This window comes from Saimiri boliviensis, chromosome 13 (assembly GCF_048565385.1).
Source record: "Saimiri boliviensis isolate mSaiBol1 chromosome 13, mSaiBol1.pri, whole genome shotgun sequence".
Classification (NCBI taxonomy): Eukaryota; Metazoa; Chordata; class Mammalia; order Primates; family Cebidae; genus Saimiri; species Saimiri boliviensis.
In genome coordinates, this window is record NC_133461.1 from 65,904,746 (window position 1) to 65,924,014 (window position 19,269).

Sequence of the window (19,269 nt, forward strand, 5' to 3'; positions counted from 1 at the left end):
TTTTGTGTATGTTTGAAATTTTCCTTAGGGGTGTCTATACTGTATTGCTTAGCTAATATTGATATAACTTTACTCTATTTGACTTTTTAATAGAGTAAAGACAAGATTGCATCCTACAGCAAAACTCCAAAAATTGACCGAAGTGATGTGAGCAAGGAGATGAAAGAGAAATCATCCATGAAACGTAAACTTCCTTTTACCATTAGCCCATCAAGAAATGAAGAACGAGATTCAGATACAGGTAGAATAATTTGCTGTTCTCTGGTGAAATCTTACTCATTCTTTAACTGTGATTTTTGTCTCTCATACACCACTCCTCTTGACATCCATTTATAGAGAAATATTTGTATTTCACTGTTGCAGATTTATCATTTTGAGGCAGAAATTCATCTATCATGCCAAGTGTGATTTCTAACCAGATAAAAAAATTTTCTTTATTCCTTATTTTAGTGTTTATTATGAATTTCTTTATCAAGAAACTTAATTTTGGGGGGAGCATTCAAATGAATAAAATTTACTCAGTGATAAGAAAGCATTAGAGTATGTAGATTTTCTCAGAAAAAGTTTTTAGATTCAGAAATGAATTTGAAACATGTAAAACACTCTCTCTCTCTCTCTCTCTCTCTCTCTCTCTCTCCCCCTCCCCCTCTCTGCCTCTCTCCCTCTCTCCCTCTCTCCCTCTCTCCCTCTCCCTCTCTCTCCCCCTCTCCCTCTCCCTCTTCCCCCCCCCACCGCTTTTCCCCAACCCCTAACTACCCAAGTGCTTTTCATTTGTTTCCCAAAACTCTTGCATACCGGAAATCGATACTTGAGATCAGCCAGTTCCAATTACTCATAACAGATGAGACTCTTATTATTGCTATCTAATAAATAACTAGGTTGTGTTTTAGCCCTGAACTAGTCAATTTTGAAACTGATATAAACTTGATCATGTGTTTACTGTAGTTTTAGTCACTGCGGGAAATACTAACAATAAACTTCTTAAAAATGTCTTAGCTTCATTCAGAGAAAGTATTCCGTTCTGAGTTTACGTACATAGATTATATTCTGCTTATATCTTTCTAGTCATTTTAGTTGTCAGTTCAGAAGTGATTTGACTCTGGAAACTGAAAATACTCATGAATATTTTTGAAACACCCTGTACTAACATATAACATAGCTTTAGAAAATCGTGTCATATACACTTTTCGTAGCCAGGTCTTCTTTTGTATATTTTGCCGTCGCTGTTGTGTGAATTAGAAATTGTTCTTAAACACTCATGACATTTTTAAACTTTGAAGATTGCTCTTTCATGTAGTGATTAGGAAATTATATGTTTTTTCATTTTAAGCTACACTGGTTTCTTTTGAGAGATTCAGAATCTTTTTTTTCTTCCTCTGAAGCATCCTAAGTGATATTCTCAAGCTATTACTAAGTCACTTAGCTGAGAAGAAGGTACTTATGTGCCTTTGGATAGCCATTTACGATCTAACTCTTCTCACATAGTCTTGTTAAAAGTTTCTTTGCTAGTCATTTTAAAATTACTTACGTTACTTGCATTTTGTTTTCCAAAATTTCTGATAGTTATTTGAAAAGGGGATTTTGATGAATTAAAAGAATATTAATGTTTTTAAGGAATAAAATTTCAAGATAGTCTTCCCATGAAAGTGTTTGTCATTAGATCAGATGGATTATTTTTCTTTTATTTAGAATAAAATTAAGGAGAAAAATGTTACTTAGGAAGACACAAAATTTCAGCGTTGAATAAATGTAACCTAATTCATATTTCTAAAATTGAGTTATATACATATTTCCCCATTACATTTTTTCTACTGTTGAACTTGTTGGGATATTGCAACTGTTTTATAACACTTACTATTCCATTTAAAAAATTACATGTTGTCACCAAACAAAATTTTAATGGATTTGAAACACAATTGACCCTTGAAGAGTGTGGAGATTAGGGTGCCAACCCCCTTATTCTCCCACACACACAAATCGTGTGTCTTTTGACTCTCCAAGTACTTAACTACTAATAGCCTGCTGTTGACCAAAGTCTTATCAATAAGATAAACAGTCAAGTAACACATCTTTTGTGTGTTAATGTTATTTTTTTCTTTTTTTCTTTGAGACAGAGTCTTGCTCTGTCGTCCAGGCTGGAGTGCAGTGGCTTACTGCAGCTTATTGCAACCTCTGCCTCCTGGGTTCAGGCGATTCTCCTGCTTCAGCCTTTCGAGTATCTGGTGTTACAGGCACCTGCCACCACACCCAGCTAATTATTTTGTATTTTCAGTAGAGACGGGGTTTATCATGTTGGCCAGGCTGGTTTTGAACTCCTGACCTCAGGTGATCGCCTACCTTGGCCTCCCAAAGTGCTATGACTATAGGCCTGGCCTGTTTTTAATTTACTAAGCCTTACCTGAGATGATAAATATTATTATATACTCTACCCTTTTAAGTAGCTAGAGAAAAAACATGTTACTTAAGAAAATCATAAAGAAGAGAAAATGTATTTACTGTTCATTAAATGGAAGTGGATCATTATATGAAGGTCTTCATCCTCATCGTCTTCACATTGAGTAGACTGAGGAAGAGAAGGAGTTGATCTTGCTGTCTCAGGAATGCAGAGAGGCAGAAGAAAATTCCTGTGTAAGTGGATCTATGCAGTTCAAAATCAGGTTGTTCAACATCAAGTGTATTATGTTTTTGGTAGACTTTATAAATTTTATTAAGTAATAGATGAAGTATTTGGTTTTACATATCACACGCAATGAAAACATTAAGGAGAACTTAATGTTTGAAAACATTAAGTGATAAGGAAGCATTAGTATATGTAGAAAAGGTGTTATTTACCATTTGAATATCTTTATATAATTTTTAAAAATAAAGTAGGATTCAGTACCATAAAGTGATATTTCCCATATGAAAGATAAATATAGCATTAGACTTTATATTTGACATTGACCTTATTTATGTGGTATGCTATATTTTAAACTATCACCTGAAAGTGTGAAGATAAAGATAGAGAAGGGAGAAATACTTACAGCATATATCAAAACCCTTAATATATATGTATTTAAAGATCTCAAGTGTGGGAAAAAACCTCAAAAATGGGAAAATGGACCAAAAATACAAGCAGGTAGTTGAGAACAACAATTGTAGTTGGGAAAAAAATACATCAGTAGTAATCAAAGAAATATAATTTATGATGAATGACCAAATTGTTTTTGGTCTGAAACACCCAGTGGTTATGGGTTGGATATAGGAATTTGCTTTAGTGGGTCTAAATTATAGAAATACTTTGTTCAAGGTAAATCGGGCAATGTATATAAAAAATCATTTCTTAATGTTTGACTAATTTTTTTCTTTTGGCATTTATTCTAATAATAACTATTATTATTTTGAGACAGATCTCACTCTTGTTACCCAGGCTGGAGAGCACTGCTGCCATCTCGGCTTACTGCAACCTCTGCCTCATGGGTTCAAGTGGTTCTCCTGCCTCAGCCTCCTGAGTAGCTGGTATTACAGGCCTCTGCCACAATGCCTGGCTAATTTTTATATTTTTAGTAGAGATGGAATTTTGCCATATTGGCCAGGCTGTTGACTCCTGACCTAAAGTGATCCACCTGCCTCAGCCTGCTCCATGCCTGACGTCTAATAAATAATTATCAATGAGAGCAAACATGTATCTCTAAGGATGTGTTTATCTCAGCTTTCTTTATAATAGCAAAAACATCAGGAAAATTGTGTTGATTTGTACAGGATTTGTGAAATTGTGTTAAATTCAATGAGGAAATATGATTTTTTTTGCTCTTAAAAATAATGTAGTAAGGCTGGGCATGGTGGCTCACTCCTGTAATCCCAGCACTTCGGCAGGTAGATCACTTGATGCCAGGAGTTTGAGACCAGCCTGGCCAATAGAGTGGGACCCTGTATCTACAAAAAAATTTTAAAATTAGCCAGTCTTGATGGAGTGCACCTGTAATCCCAGCTACTCAGGTTTGCTGATGCATGGTATTGCTTGGCCTGGTAGGTCGATGCTGCAGTGAGCTTTGATCATGCCACTGTACTCCAGCTGTAGAATACATAATATGGAAAGATGATCATGATATTGGAAGTAAAAAATTAGATTATGAAACAGTATGTGCTGTTTGCATTAAAATTGTACTTTGTATATTTACATTTATTATATATATGTGCACACATGTAGATTAACACGCATATGGGATGTATATTAACACACATGGAAAGATTAAGACTGTCTAAATATAAGACTTTTTTCACTAATTTAGGAACTAAACCTTTTAGATGTGTTTTGGGTACAGAACAAAACGTAAATGTTAGAAACCTTGACTTAAGGAAAGAATAGAACAAGAAGTAGAGAATAAGGAGAAAGCATATCATCTTATCTCTTGTAAGCAAGGGATTAATTGATATTATCCAAACTGAAGTATAGAGTTTCTTAAAATGATTACATAAACTTTTTAATGTTCCTGTATTTAAAATTATTTTATATTTTTGTTTCTATTTTATAGTATACAGCAGGCGTCCCCAAACTATGGCCTGTGGGCCGCATGTGGCCCCCTGAGGCCATTTATCCGGCCCTCTGCCACACTAAAGGAAGGGGCATCTCTTTCATTGGTGGTCAGTGAGAGGAGCACAGTATGTGGCGGCCCTCCGACGGTCTGAGGGACAGTGAACTGGTCCCCTGTGTAAAAAGTTTGCAGACGCCTGGTATACAGTATCTTTTATAAAGAAACAATGCCTTTAGTTTTTTTTTATGTTGGATTAAAATAAAAGTAATCTTTAAGCCTTTTATTTCAAAACAGCATATGTATGTTATTTTCTTGTTCTGACATAAATGTATTACTGTCTGTGCTAGTTCCTTTCGTTAAATTTAGAGGGATGCTGGGAACGGTGCTTGCCAGAGGTTAACACTTCATTTCTTGGATATGGGATATTTATTACTTTCTTCTTGGTCCTTTTTGTATGGCTTGAATTCTTGAAATAAAGGACATATGTTACTTTTATAAAGTCACTACTTTTTAATACAAAGAGGTATTCATAATATTATCCAAGGAAAGCTCACTGGCACCTGAAATTAGCAATAATGCTACCTGCTGAATGAGAGGTTCTTAGTCTTCATTTTGAGAAATACCGTAGTGTTTCTTAAACTTTCTAAATTCTCAGTTATTTAATACTTACTAATTTGTTTTTAAAGGAAATTTTCTAGAAAAGTAAGTGCTGGCTATACAGAAAAAAAAGGAGGAATGAATTACAGCTTAATTTGAAATCAGGCCAGTGAGTCCTTGTAGACTCAGTGAGTCCTCGTAGTCCAGCTAGACTGTCTGTCTAGCTCTATCATAGTACTATGTGCATTCTTAATTAATTTACTTTAACAAATCACTAAATTATTGTCTTACTCTGTCAAAGAATTCCCATAAATTTTGTCCTGTGGAATATTAAGCCAATATACAATGACCCATTGAACCTAAGGAAGCAAAAAGCAACTGCTTATCTAGACCTTTCTTAAACCTGTATCAGCTTGCTTTATCATTAATTTTTATCTTTTTTTTTCATTCTCTCCTACTGTAGAATTGTGACAGGATAAATTTTATAGCTGTGACAGATGTAAATCATGGCATTGTTTGTTATTGAAGATTTTGGAATCTGACTAGTGTTATCCCTCAGTCCCCTACCAGGACTGGCTCAGTATTTGACTTCTTTGTAAGTCCCAGCTTCCTTATCTGTAAAAGTACATATACTAGTATCAATTTCAGAGAATTGTGACCTTCAAGTGACATAGCATGTGACTTTAGCTTGTAAAATTAAACATAACCAAAACTAACACCTGTTTAAATACATAAGAATTTTATAATTTAATGCAGTAAGAAGGCCCAGCATAGGCAGTACAGGGTTAGTATAGCAGTTCAATAATGCTATCAGGCACTGATCTCTTGTGATCTTAATGTTCTGCCACCCTTAGCTCATACATGGGCTTTGTCCTTAAGCATTTTTCCTTATAATCACAAAATTATTGCTTTTTCCTGGATAGAAAGTAGGAGGAAAAAGACCAAGAACAAAAGTGTCTTTTTCCCAGTGAGATGTGACCTTTTTGTTTCTGCATCTGATCGGTTAGGCTATTCTAGTTGCAAGGGAGTCTGAAAAATCAAATACTTCTGGCCAGGCATGTTGTTACTCTGATCAAAATTGGAGATATTCCTGGTAAGAAGAAGATAATGAATATTGTATAGGTATCTTACAATATCTGCCATCATATGTAAAGTGTAATCAATAACTGATAACTTTGGTTATCCTTAATAATTATTAAAGTTTCTACCTAAGTGAACGTTATTCCTGAGTTGTTAGTCACAAAATCATACTAAATTTCTGTCCTAGTCTTATGGTGTCCAAGGAAAAGCCCAGAGTCTCTTAATGTCAAAATGTTACACAGCTATCTTGAAGCTACATGTGAGAGTCTCTTCTTGGCTATCAAACTAAATTTACAATTATTTCGTTATGAATAATGCCATCAGGAGCATCTTTGCAGATTGTGATTTTTGTCATACCTTGAATTATTTCTTTATTCATTCCCAGGAGTAGAATTGCAGTGTTAAAAGGGTTAAATATTTTTATGGTTCTTCATGTTTCTCCAATAGCCTTCAGCAGTATAAGAATGTTCTTTAACCTCAAATAGCATTGGGGGACATGTTTTTCTTTAGGTTGAGAAATCTTATGTTCTACAGAGAGAAACCAGTAGTCCTTTGTCATTTTAGTTTGCATGTTTAATCAGAAAGATTGACTGTCTGTCACCTTTTTTCTTTGAATAATTGTGTCCTCTTAGCATTGCTAGTAAGCAAATAGTTTACTAAATTTTTTCAGCTTTTTTTTTTTTTTTTTTTTTTTTTTTAGATAGAGAATGTCACTCTTTTACCCAGACTGGAGTGCAGTGTTGTGGTCTTGGCTCACTGCAGCCTCTGCCTCCCGGGTTCAAGCAGTTCTCTGTCTCAGCCTCCTTAGTAGCTGAGATTATAGGCATGCACCACCACACCCAGCTAATTTTTGTATTTTTAGTAGAGATGGGGTTTCACCATGTTGGCCAAGCTGGTCTCAAACTCTTGATCTCAATTGATGCTCCCACCTCAGCCTCCTAAACTGCTGAGATTACAGGCATGAGCCCCCGCACCTGGCCTTTTTTGGCATTTTTTAAAAGATAATGTGTTATGAGAAAATTCAGAGAACATAGTCTATGGTGGCAGTTGTAGAATGTGTTGAAATTTTATTAAATAAATCTCCACCAGCCAGCCTTAGTTCTATTTTCCTAAGACTTTAGATGCCGTTTAAGGGTTCACTGTATTTAGTGTGACGTAATCAAATTTGGAGAGAGGAGCTTCTTTTAAAAAGAAAACAGAAAGATACAATTTTTCTGGGAACTATATTAAAATAGATAAAATCAGTGCTTTGTTTAATAAGAATAACCACTTTTGGTGATTTTTCATGGCAGTTATTCTTGATAGATTTGCCTCTACTCCGTTCCTGATATTTCATTATAAAAGTTTCGGGCATACAATACAGACTTGTAAAATTATTTTTTTTTAAATTTTCTCTGATTCTCTTGCAACCCAAGTAAAATAATAACTTAAAAAGATTGGTTTTGTTTTGCCTCACTACAAAGAACATATGTGGGAGAGAATGGCTCTGCTTAGCAGTGTTTTACGTGAATCTCATAAACAGTAGTAATCTCATACAGCCTTGTCTCAGTACAGCATAAAAGGAAGCAGTTGAGGAAGGGGACAGGTATATATATGTTAATAGAAGCTTTAATTTTCCAGTTCCTGAGTTAAAGCTTTATAGACTATTCAAATGCTCCCAGTATAAACTACTTATATGAGTAAAAGCCAAAGAGCGTGTGGGGTCAGAGTGGTTGCTTATATCCGAAGGAAGATTTGGTTGAGCTGTTAAACTACATTAATGAATATAATTGAAAGGTTAGTTTATTCACTGTGCTTTAATCTATTAAAATAATATCTGCTTTCAATAATTCATTTAATCCATTTGGCACAATTTAATGGTTGCTGGTTTGCTTTGCAATCTGTGGATGCTGTTTAAAATTTTTTGCTTGTCTTTAAATGTCAAATATTTTTCATGAAATTTTTGAAGTTGCTAACTTAATGTATTCGATTTTGAAATATGTGTTCATTGAAAGTCTTAACCATTCAGCCCATTTACTTTAGAGATGGTCTAAATGTTATTGATGATTCTTCTTTCAGTTGAGTAAACCTCATCACTAAACTTTTAGGCTTATTGTACAATTTTTAAACACTATGTTTAAGGGTTACTTGTTCTCTAAGTTTTTTTGTTTGTTTGTTTTTGTTTTTTGTTTTTGGTTTTTTTTTTCCAGTGTTTAAATAAACACTGAGTTATTTATACCTAATTGAAATTGTGAATACTGTGTAACAGTGATCCTGGAAAAAAGTTTGTCAATTGAGGATATGAATATCACAGTAATATTGTGAGTTGAAATGCCATTTATAAATCAAAATACATTAATAAGTAAAAATATCTGCTCTGGCCGTAATGCCAAGGTCAGTTCTCCCTATTCATATTTCTCTGTCATGAATTGTTAGGCAGAATTCCATATTCTTTTTTTTTTTTTTTGAAACAGAGTCTTACTCTGTCACCCAGGCTAGAGTGCAGTGGCACGATCTCAGCTCACCACAACCTTCACCTCTTGGATTCAAGTGATTCTCCTGCCTCAGCCTCTGGAGTAGCTGGGATTACAGGCATGTGCTACCACACCCGGCTAATTTTTGTATTTTCAATAGAGATGGGATTTCACCATGTTGGCCAGGCTGATCTTGAACTCCTGACCTGAGGTAATCCACCTGCCTTGTCCTTCCAAAGTGCTGGGATTACAGGCTTAAGCCACTGCACCCAGCCAGAATTCCATATTCTTAACTGATAAACTTTGTTTTGATTTAGGTTACTTTCTTTCTAGGTGGTCTTCAATAGTAAGCACTGTAGTAATGTATATCATTTGAAGTGTATGCAATTTGTGGAAAGGCCTGTGGTCTAGGATGATAGTGCAGTCCACCGTGTTTTACTGTCTCCAGAGTAGTTTCATCACTCATAGAACAAAAAGCTTAATTCAGATTTTCTAAAGACAAGTTCTAAACTGAAAACTAATGATAGAGTACTGCCTCTCTTACTGTTACTCAGAGATTGAAAAAATATATAGCCTCAAAAGAGATAGTATATTTTAATACGTAACATCAGTAATACCTGTTATTGAAATTGCATGGTTGAATTTCCCAATTTTAAGATATTTTTGTTGAAGAATTTGAAATATTAGGTGTTGACCAAACCTGTGTTTTAAATATACTTTTGGCTTTACTTTAAAAATAATCTTTTGGAAAAACAATGATAGCTTAATAACTAATTCGTAGTCTATTGAAAAATGTTGGTTTGTTGAATTCTGCATTTCCCTCCGTGTGCTTTTTTCTCTTCTCCTGTCTCTTCTCATTCTGTAGATTCAGATCCAGGACATACAAGTGAAAATTGGGGGGAGAGACTTATATCTTCTTACAGGACATACTCAGGTAATTAGATTATCAGGTGCTCCTGTTTAGCCAGTGGTTCTGTCACATTTACAATTAATTATTGTATTACAAGTAACTTATTTTCAAGCCAGTATATAGATATCTTTGGTTAAATAAATGAACTACATTGGTGACACCACATTTTCCCATTTTTGTTCCAAGGTACTCAGTGTATCATATCCAACACAAGCTATGTATGAATCTTGTAGCAGGACCGCCATATACCTCCATTCCAATTTTTTATAGCACAATGTGGGGAACACTGTTCATGTAGAAAACAATGTGAAAGTCAACCCCTGGTGTTGCATAGTGCAGTGAATTCTGTGGGAAGATACCCAAGCGTTTTGTGTATACCCATCACAGGGTATACCAAGTATACTGATCTCAATAGACAGTGTCATCTTACCCTTCAGTCATGTGATGTTTTTTAAAAAACACATTTAATAAAATTATTTTTCTATTGAACTCATTAGTCTTTATTGACTTTGTTGCTTAGGTTAAATATAACTGTAAGTGAATTAAAATACCTCGTCACCTAGAGAAATGCTGTTACAACTAACTGTATTGCAGCCTCTTTATTAAGCTGTGGCACCTGTTATATGTTACATTGCTCCAGATAGAATACAAGAGAATATACAAGTACTGTGTCCTCCTAAAAAATGTGTTCTCTAGCATGTGAAAGCTAATTAAATGTTTTTTTTATTGTCTTTTTTTAAAATTGGCTAACATTGTTATCTCTGAACTTAAGTAAAAATGTGAATATTGTTTAGCCCCTGGGTGTCTAAGTGTCTAGTTTTTAGCATATGACATGTAGCTATAAAAACTAAAGTAAACCTGCTTTTAATATACTTTTTATTTATTTTATTCATTTGGGAGGTTGGGTGGGGCAGTGGAAGAATCAAATAATTATTCTTAAAATTATCCTGAAAGTTTTAATTGAGCTGATAGAGTGCCTGTTACCAAAATTGAGGTGTGCGGGGCATATTTCCAGTTAGTTACTGTGGATTAGGCATGCTCTGCCCTGCTCTCTTCTCATCTCTTGTCGTCTCTTCTCTTCTCATCTCTTCTATTCTCTTTTGTTTTGTTTTTTGAGATGGAGTCTGGCACCATTGCCTGGGCTGGAGTGCAATGGTGCGATCTTGGCTTACAGCAACCTCCGTCTTCCAGGTTCATGCAGTTCTCCTGCCTCAGCCTCCCAAGTAGCTGGGATTACAGGTTCACACCACCACACCTGGCTAACTTTTTGTATTTTTTTTTTTTTTTTTTAGTAGAGACATGGTTTCACTATGTTGGCCAGACTGTTCTCAAACTCCTGACCTCATAATCTGCCTAGGCATGCTTTTTTGAAAGGTGACTTCTAAACACCAGAGTGCCCCTGAAAGAGCTGTATGTGTATGAAGCCATCCATAATCTGAGTATCATTGCTGGAAATCAAAAGATGTAGACATTTAATTAGAGATTCATGTAGGTATTTTAGAACCAGGGAGTAATGGCATTTTTTTTTTTCCAGAGTTGAAGTCTGTACATTGCAAACATGATTGATTTAATTATGTTAATCGATATTCGAGTTGTGACTCCATTGTTTCTTATAGTGATGGCCTTGTAAGAAGATGCTGTATTCTTTAATTTTTGAGACACTAATAGGTTTATGAACCAAGTTCCCTAAGAAAAATAATTTTGTCTCTTCTCCCTAATAAGTACTTTATACTTATTTGGGATGTGACAATGTTGAGCTTTCTATTTATGCTAACAAGACCTGAAAAGAAAGCATAATTTTCAGCATTATAAAACTGGAACATCTTTGTGTATCTGAAGATCTCTAACCTTTGAAAGAATGTTAGAGTGTTGAAAAGTCCATTTCTCTGTTTGTTTTGAATAGTCTTAAATGAATCTCTTGGAATTTTTTTTTTTTTTTTTTTTTTTTTTTTTGAGACTGTTGCTCTGTCACCCGGCTGGAGTGCCGTGGCACGATCTCATCTCATTACAACCTCTGCCTCCTGGATTGAAGTGGTTCTGCTCCCACTTCCAGCCTCCCGAGTAGCTGGGACTATAGTCATGCGCCACCACACCCAGCTAATTGTTGTATTTTTAGTAGAGACGGGGTTTTACCATGTTGGCCAGCATGATCTCAATCTCTTGACCTTGTGGTCCCCCTGCCTCAGCCTCCCAAAGTGTTGACATTACAAGGCATGAGCCACCATGCCCGGCCAGTCTCTTGTATATTTTTAAAAAATCTCTAGGCTGTCTGAATGGATCTTAAGTTTATATTTGACTGTGCTAACTGAGCACATTTGTCAGTATATCTACATTTAAACTTCAAAGTTCTTGCCAATTTTTAGGGCAAATAAGTACATTTTTTAGGTACTGAATCTTGAGAAGTAGCTAACTTTTTTTTTAAGTAGTATTTAATCACCTTCCTGACAGGAGAAGTAGCTGTTTATCAAATATGTAGTATATTATTATTTTTTACTTATAATGGGTCAGAGGAAGCAAATTATTTACAGGATAAATCCCAGATAGTCTTGTTGACTGCTTTAAACTTGAAAACGCATACTTTGGGACACACTAGTCTAACAGTTTTGACAAACAGCATGGTTGTCTCTATCCTAGCTGCCTTATACCAGCTGCTATTTACTTACTTTCCTGTCTCATGCAGAATATGAACTCAGACATATGACTATGGCACCTTAAAGAAAATAAGAGTTTATATTGGATGCTAGCATCTGATTCAAATTTTTGCTTTAAATATTTGGAATGTATTCAATTTGTTTATTTCTTTCCAAAATAATTACATCTTTGAATATTTGGCACCATGGAATTCTAATGATGCCATTTATAAGTATCTCTTTACTGTTGCCTGGGTATGTATTACTTTATCACGTTAGAGTGGCTTTTTAAAAACCTTGTGTTAAAATGCAGTCAAAACAAAAAAGGCAATTGTTTTGCAAACAAAAATGCAAAAATTTCCCCAATATTTAGACAATATTTTGAGGAGAGATGCTAAGCATTTTTTGTTTCCTCTGATTACTGGATTTTATTTCTTATCTTTGAAACATCTTTTCTATAAAATTTCATAATGTTAAACATTAATTTTAGAAGAGAAATATTCATTATAAAGATTTGTTATTCAAATAGAAAACCATTAAAACAACAACAATTGTGGTTCCTTATTAAATACCAGAGAACCAAGAAACACAGAAAATTAAGAGAGGGACTCCATATGTGCTTCAGGAAAAAACTGGCTTCTTCAAAGACCTGTTTAGGGCTTTATAAGATAGCGTAAGTTAGGAAAATAACTGTGCTGAGATTGGATTTATACTAAATTGGATCATTAATGATAATGAACTAAGAAATATGAAAACAAAAGATTATACTGGAAAAAAATACAGTTGATTTAAATAAGTCTTGAAATTTTGTTTTTATGCAAAATCAAATATTCAAGAAAATGGACTTTTTAGGAAATACTTAATTTTTGAAAGATTTGTGGGCAGTAGAGTTTTTAAATATTAGGACCTGATTTTTCTCAGCTTTAAAGGTGACAGTTTATCCTAATTAAGTGGCGCACTGGAAGGATTATTACTTTAATTTCTTTTGCCTGCTAATATCGAGGTTTTCATTAGTTTCTTTACACTTGCTAGATTAATACATGCTTATCTTTTAGAGTATTTTAGCTGCTGTTCTTATCTGCTTGAAAAAAGACGCTGTTCTGACAACTAAGCCTTCCCTTCTCCCATTTTTGCTATTTTTAAATATTATTTATGTTTGCAGCTCCTCGTTGCAGGTACCCTCAAACCTGGATCAATAAATTCCAGATATTTGTGTAGGGTTTCCCAAGAAATAGATGTCTGGACAGGTAATAGCCAGATCTCTGTATTTCGTTGCACAGAGCACCTGCATTAACTCTCAAAGAAGTCTTATAGAAAAGACAAACATCTGTATCTCTTACTTAGAAAATTCAGTTCAGTCTGAATTTTCTGACCCTTAATGGGGAGTGCAGGCTGCATTGCTAATGAGTTTCCTAGATAGTTCAATCTGAGAGCTGACTTTATGATGGATCAGATCTCTTTGAAAAGGTCCTTGAAAATTGTTGGCTCTTTGCAAGATATGTTAACCCATAGCCACACAGAATCTATAATTTGCTTATTCTTAACTTTGATTAATGTCATTTCATATTCAGCTATCTTATGACTGGAATAAAATGATTTGGTAGTTTTTTTCCATAGTTATTCTGTGTGATGAGACTTGTCCTAAATATTGACCTTGTTGGAAGATTGTATAAATCATTGCTGAAATTAAGTAATTTGAAGGAGCGTTGGTATTTAGGCTTATCAGCAGTTACAAATAAAGTTATAGTAAATAAAAGAGGTTTCAGAGATGTAATACTAAGGAATGTCTGCAGTGTTATCAAGGAATTAAATTTTACTAAAACAACTCATTAAGGTAAAATTTTGCTAGTAATAAATTTCCAAGTATTACTAATTTTCTGGAAACAATAGAATTAAGAATATATTGTTTTCAAAGCCATCAGGAAGAAAATTGTTTATGTAATATAAAACCATTGTGCTTTTATCTGGCTATTACTAGTTCATATATCGTACACGTTTCTCATATATATGTATAGCATCTATCAAATCATCTTACATTTGCTTTTTAATACTTGGATTTGTTTCAGATTCTTACATATTTATTAATAATTCCAGAGAAAGAAGGTCCAGAAAAGAAGAAAACAAAAAAAGAAGCTGGAAATAAGAAATCCACACCAGTCAGCATTCTTTTTGGTTATCCACTCTCTGAGCGAAAACAGATGGCACTTCTTATGCAGATGACGGCAAGAGACAACAGTCCAGGTGATACCTACCGTCATTGAGTTAATGTGTATCCTTGGTTTTCCTCAGGCAACTGTAGCCTTGTCTTAACAATTATTTTCACTACTTTTAATTTTTGTTATTTCTTGAATTTAATCAGAATTACTTGTTAGTGGTGATTTTATGATTTTGTTTGTGTGACAGTTTATCATTTGCATCCTCTGCTAAAGTAGAAGCTATACAAGAGTAGACTCTTTACACGGTACATAATCTATATTTTATTAAGATCTAAATTCTTTTATAAGGAAAAATGTCAGCAGTATGTTTATCTTATATTTCGTGTCACACTTCCAATTAAGGTGTTGTGCCACATGTATGTGTGTTTATGCTTTGTGCTCCAGAGATAATTGATGATGACTTACTAGCAGGACAAAAACAGTAAGGGAACAAACCAAAAAATGTACTAATTTATAAAAGGTTGCTAAAGAGGTAGATAAAATCCAGACAGCTGACCTGAGATGATTATTACTAGTCACATTGAACTTACCTATGCGTGCTGGCAGCTAAAAGTACAAAAGAAAAATTTTGAGTTCCATAGTTGTTATTTACTGATTCAGGAAAGTAAATCACTTTTGTCTGGAGAAAATTTCTTTTGGCCCTGAATTCAAACGAATTTTGTAAGACACTGGGTTACATAATAGACCATGTTGAAATGCATTGAAAAAGATAATTTTTTCTGTGAGTTTTTTCCTGTATTGCCTCTTTAAAAAAAAAAATGGGACAACATCGTTAAATTCCTAAGAGTTTCTAAGTATCTTAATTTCTAAGCATGAATGTATCTAATATCTGTCACTGCTAAAAAACATTTTAGGGCTTCCTGCTTTTAATAGAGTATATTGTGATTACTCCTACCTTTTCCACCTCCAACTTGAGACTGTCTGTGGCCAAATTAAAGATATTTTACCATGTAAAAACTGACTGTTTCTGTGAGGTTTTGACTTTGAGTCTGATTTAATAGTCAAATGGAAAGACATTTTTTAAAATTGATATTTTAAAATAACATGAACCTTTGTCCTTCTTAAAATAAAAGTTTAATATGACAGACAAAAAATAAATATCTTTCATCTCCAGTGACCTCCCTTCAAGAGCTGACCACTATTAACAGTTTCTTACCTATATTTCTGGGGCTTTTCTAGGCGTAAATATACAAATATGCATCTTTTTGTTTGGGTTTTGTTTTTTGTTTTTTTTTTTTTTAAGTATAAATAGGAGTAAACTATAATACTGTTCTGCAGTTGGTCCTTTTAAGGGTGATTCTTAGTCCACTGTCTGTATTAATATGTATAGAAATAGAATGGAAAGCTTTTTAAATATCAAGCTGTTTGCCATCATGTAGATATACTTGGAGTTTATGGCTGTTTTATCCATTAGATAGTCTGACAGATTTTAAGAAATTCAGCAAGCAAATTCTCTTGACAAATAATTTGACTAAGGATTATATTAAAATTTACTCATTCAACAAATAATTATTGAATACCACTGTGTGCTAAGAAGTCTTCTAAACAGTGATGAATAGGATAGATAAGGCCCTTCTCTTAGGGAGTGTAAGTTGGTAGGAAACTATTACTGAGACAGTGTATTTTAAAATCCAAAAGTTAGGGCTGGGTGTGGTGGCTCACACCTGTAATTCAAGTACTTTGGGAGGCCAAGGCAGGCAGATCACTTGAGGCAAGGACCAGCCTGGCCAACATGGTGAAACCCCGTCTCTCCTAAAAAATACAAAAATTAGCCCGGCATGGTGGCATGCGCCTGTAATCTTAGTCACTCAGGAGGCTGAGGTGGGGGGATTTCTCGAACCCAGGAGACAGAGTTTGCAGTTAGCCAAGATAGGGCTGCTGTACTCCAGCCTGAGTGACAGAACGAGACTCAGTCTCAAAAAAAAAAAAAAAAAAAAAAAAAAAAGATCCAAAACGTAAACCTTAAACTTTTTTATTTTTATTTTTATTTTTTTTGAGGAAAGGGTGATATTGCCTTAGAGCTCTAATCATGTTAGGTTTTAAGACTGGTAAAAAGTTAATTTTCACAGATTTCTTTTCTCTTAGAGCAGTTTCTTTTCAATAGTTATAAATCTTCAGAGTAAACACTGTATATATGTCTTGGAATTCTTAATTAAGGATTCAGAAACACTTTTTGTAGTTTTGAAATTGGAGAGGAGACCTTTGGCATCATCTAATTTAACTTCCTCACTTTTTTAAATACAGAAACTAGAACAAATATCAAAATAAGGGAATCAAGGCAAAGCACAGTTTTTAAAGGCCCTTTTTCAGACTGCCCTTATTTTTTGTAGTTCTTCACTTTGATTTTCTTTTTTCTTTTCTTTTTTTTTTTTTTTTTTGGAGACAGAGTTTCGGTCTTGTTACCCAGGCTGGAGTGCAATGGCGCAATCTCGGCTCACTGCAACCTCCGCCTCCTGGGTTCAGGCAATTCTCCTGCCTCAGCTTCCTGAGTAGCTGGGATTACAGGCACGCGCCACCATGCCCAGCTAATTTGTTTGTATTTTTAGTAGAGACGAGTTTCACCATGTTGACCATGATGGTCTTGATCACTTGACCTTGTGATTCACCCACCTCGGCCTCCTAAAGTGCTGGGATTACAGGCGTGAGCCACCGCGCCTGGCCCACTTTCATTTTCATAGTAAAATAGTTATGACCTTGATTTGCACATAATATAAGATGAACTGCAGTGCTTTGTCTGAGTTGGAGATGTGGACTACAGCTTCAGTTTCACTTCCTCTAGGTCTTAGAATAATAGCATAACATACCTAGGAAAAATATTTTGTAGTTCATCACATTGTCATTAAGCAAACATTTTAGAGTACATATTTGATAGTTTATCATTTTAAACCAATTTTATGAGTTAACACTTTTTTAAAATTGGCTCATAATATTTGATAACCCTAAGGGAAGATCTCCTCTGTGTATTTGGGTCATTAACGTATCATTCAAATCAAGGTTTAGGTTGTTAGAGTGAGAAGGTATTCCTTGTGTTCCAGGAAAATATTTAGCATAGAACTTCTGCTAACTTTCTTGTTTCTTGCAGATTCCACACCAAGTCATCCATCACAAACAACACCGGCCCAAAAGAAAACTCCCAGTTCTTCATCTCGTCAGAAAGATAAAGTTAATAAAAGAAATGAACGTGGTGAAACTCCCTTACACATGGCCGCTATTCGAGGAGATGTGAAACAAGTTAAAGAATTAATAAGTTTAGGGGCAAATGTGAATGTGAAAGATTTTGCAGGTAAGACTAGTAATGCAAGACCTACTATCAGACACTAAAATTTAAACAGATCCTGGTTACAGTTTAATCCACATTCTTTTATCCCTTTTGTTGCTGAAATGAAAGAGTTCTAAAAATATTCTTTATTACAGAAGTTTTGGAGAGTGTGCATAAAAGCCCTGATCTCTGCTACAATTCCATGTCAACAGTTACTCATATTTTTACATACTAAACTTATACTTTAGTTCACATATTACTTATATATAGTTCTTTATCCAAGTTAGGTTTTTGTCCTAGATGAAATTGAGTTATATAATGTTTCAAAGTAGTTAATTTGTTCATAAGCATTTTAAAAACATTTATTAACTTGAACCATGAGGACTGTAAGAGTGTGGTGGTGTTACTTTCATTTTCAGAATTCAAATAGCATACCAGTATATTCTTTTTTTTTTTTTTTTTTTTTTTTTCTTTTTTTTGAGACGGAGTCTCGCTCTTTTTACCCAAGCTGGAGTGCAATGGCGCGATCTCGGCTCACCGCAACCTCCGCCTCCTGGGTTCAGGCAATTCTCCTGTCTCAGCCTCCTAAGTAGCTGGGATTACAGGCACGAGCCACCATGCCCAGCTAATTTTTTGTATTTTTAGTAGAGACAGGGTTTCACCATGTTGACCAGGATGGTCTCGATCACTTGACCTCGTGATCCACCCGCCTCGGCCTCCCAAAGTGCTGGGATTACAGGCTTGAGTCACCGCGCCTGGTCAACATACCAGTATATTCTTACTGTAAATAATTCAAACAATTGAAATATGTAGAGAGCAGTACAGAAATTATCTTTAATTTCACATGCTACACAACTCTACCCTCCCTCCCACACAGGTTCTTTCTGTTCTGTAGAACTATTGTTAACACTTTGGAGGTTACTGTTTCAGTTCATTTTTTATTATGTATGTATAAAGTAAATATTTACTTACAAGCTTTTTAAAATGAAATTATTCCATCTGTATCAGTCTGTAATTTTGCAACCTGCCTTAATATCTTACAGATATTTCAGTAAATATAGGTATGCCTACTTCATTAATTTTTAATAGCTGCATAATATTTTCTAGTATAGCGTTCCATAGGCAACACTGTAGTAAATATCCATAAACATCTTTGTGTATGTTTATGGATGTATTTCAGTAGAAGTGAAATTGCTAAATTAACGCGGATACATATTTTAAATTTCTGTAATAATGGAATTGTCCCCCCAAAATTCTGTATCAATTCGTACTACCATCAAAAGTATATGAAAGAGCCATTTTCCTCATACCTTCACTAAAACTGGATGTTGTCAACTTTTAATTATTAACAATCTGACAAATGAAAAAATAATCTTATTTGGATTTTCATGATCATTAGTGATAGTAAACATTTCTTCTTATGTTTATTATAAACTTATGTGTATTTTATGAATTGCTGGATCCACTCCTTTGCTTATTTTCTTTTGGTTTAGTATTGTTTTTAACCTACAATAGCCTTTATTTAGTCTAGATTTTCTCTATCATATCTGTAAATATTTTCAAAGTCTGTGGCTTATGTTGAATAAATACTCATTACAGTGCTTAATGTA

General features: G+C 34.4%; 1 protein-coding gene across 7 annotated transcripts in view; it reads left to right on the forward strand.

Moving 5' to 3' along the window:
- Window positions 1–19,269, forward strand: part of ANKRD12 (ankyrin repeat domain 12) — a 146,451-nt gene that overhangs the window by 50,313 nt on the left and 76,869 nt on the right. For 4 of the 7 annotated variants that reach the window (XM_010335573.3, XM_010335575.3, XM_039463887.2 and 1 more), the window contains exons 3-6: window positions 94–241; window positions 9,510–9,578; window positions 14,279–14,425; window positions 17,483–17,683. The exons of 1 other annotated variant lie outside the window; for it this stretch is intronic. In XM_010335573.3, the coding sequence (XP_010333875.3) occupies window positions 94–241; window positions 9,510–9,578; window positions 14,279–14,425; window positions 17,483–17,683 (565 nt within the window). Of the gene's footprint in view, window positions 1–93; window positions 242–9,509; window positions 9,579–14,250; window positions 14,426–17,482; window positions 17,684–19,269 lie in introns of those variants that run through there. 2 more of the 7 variants (XM_010335574.3, XM_074383769.1) reach the window with 2 other exon arrangements.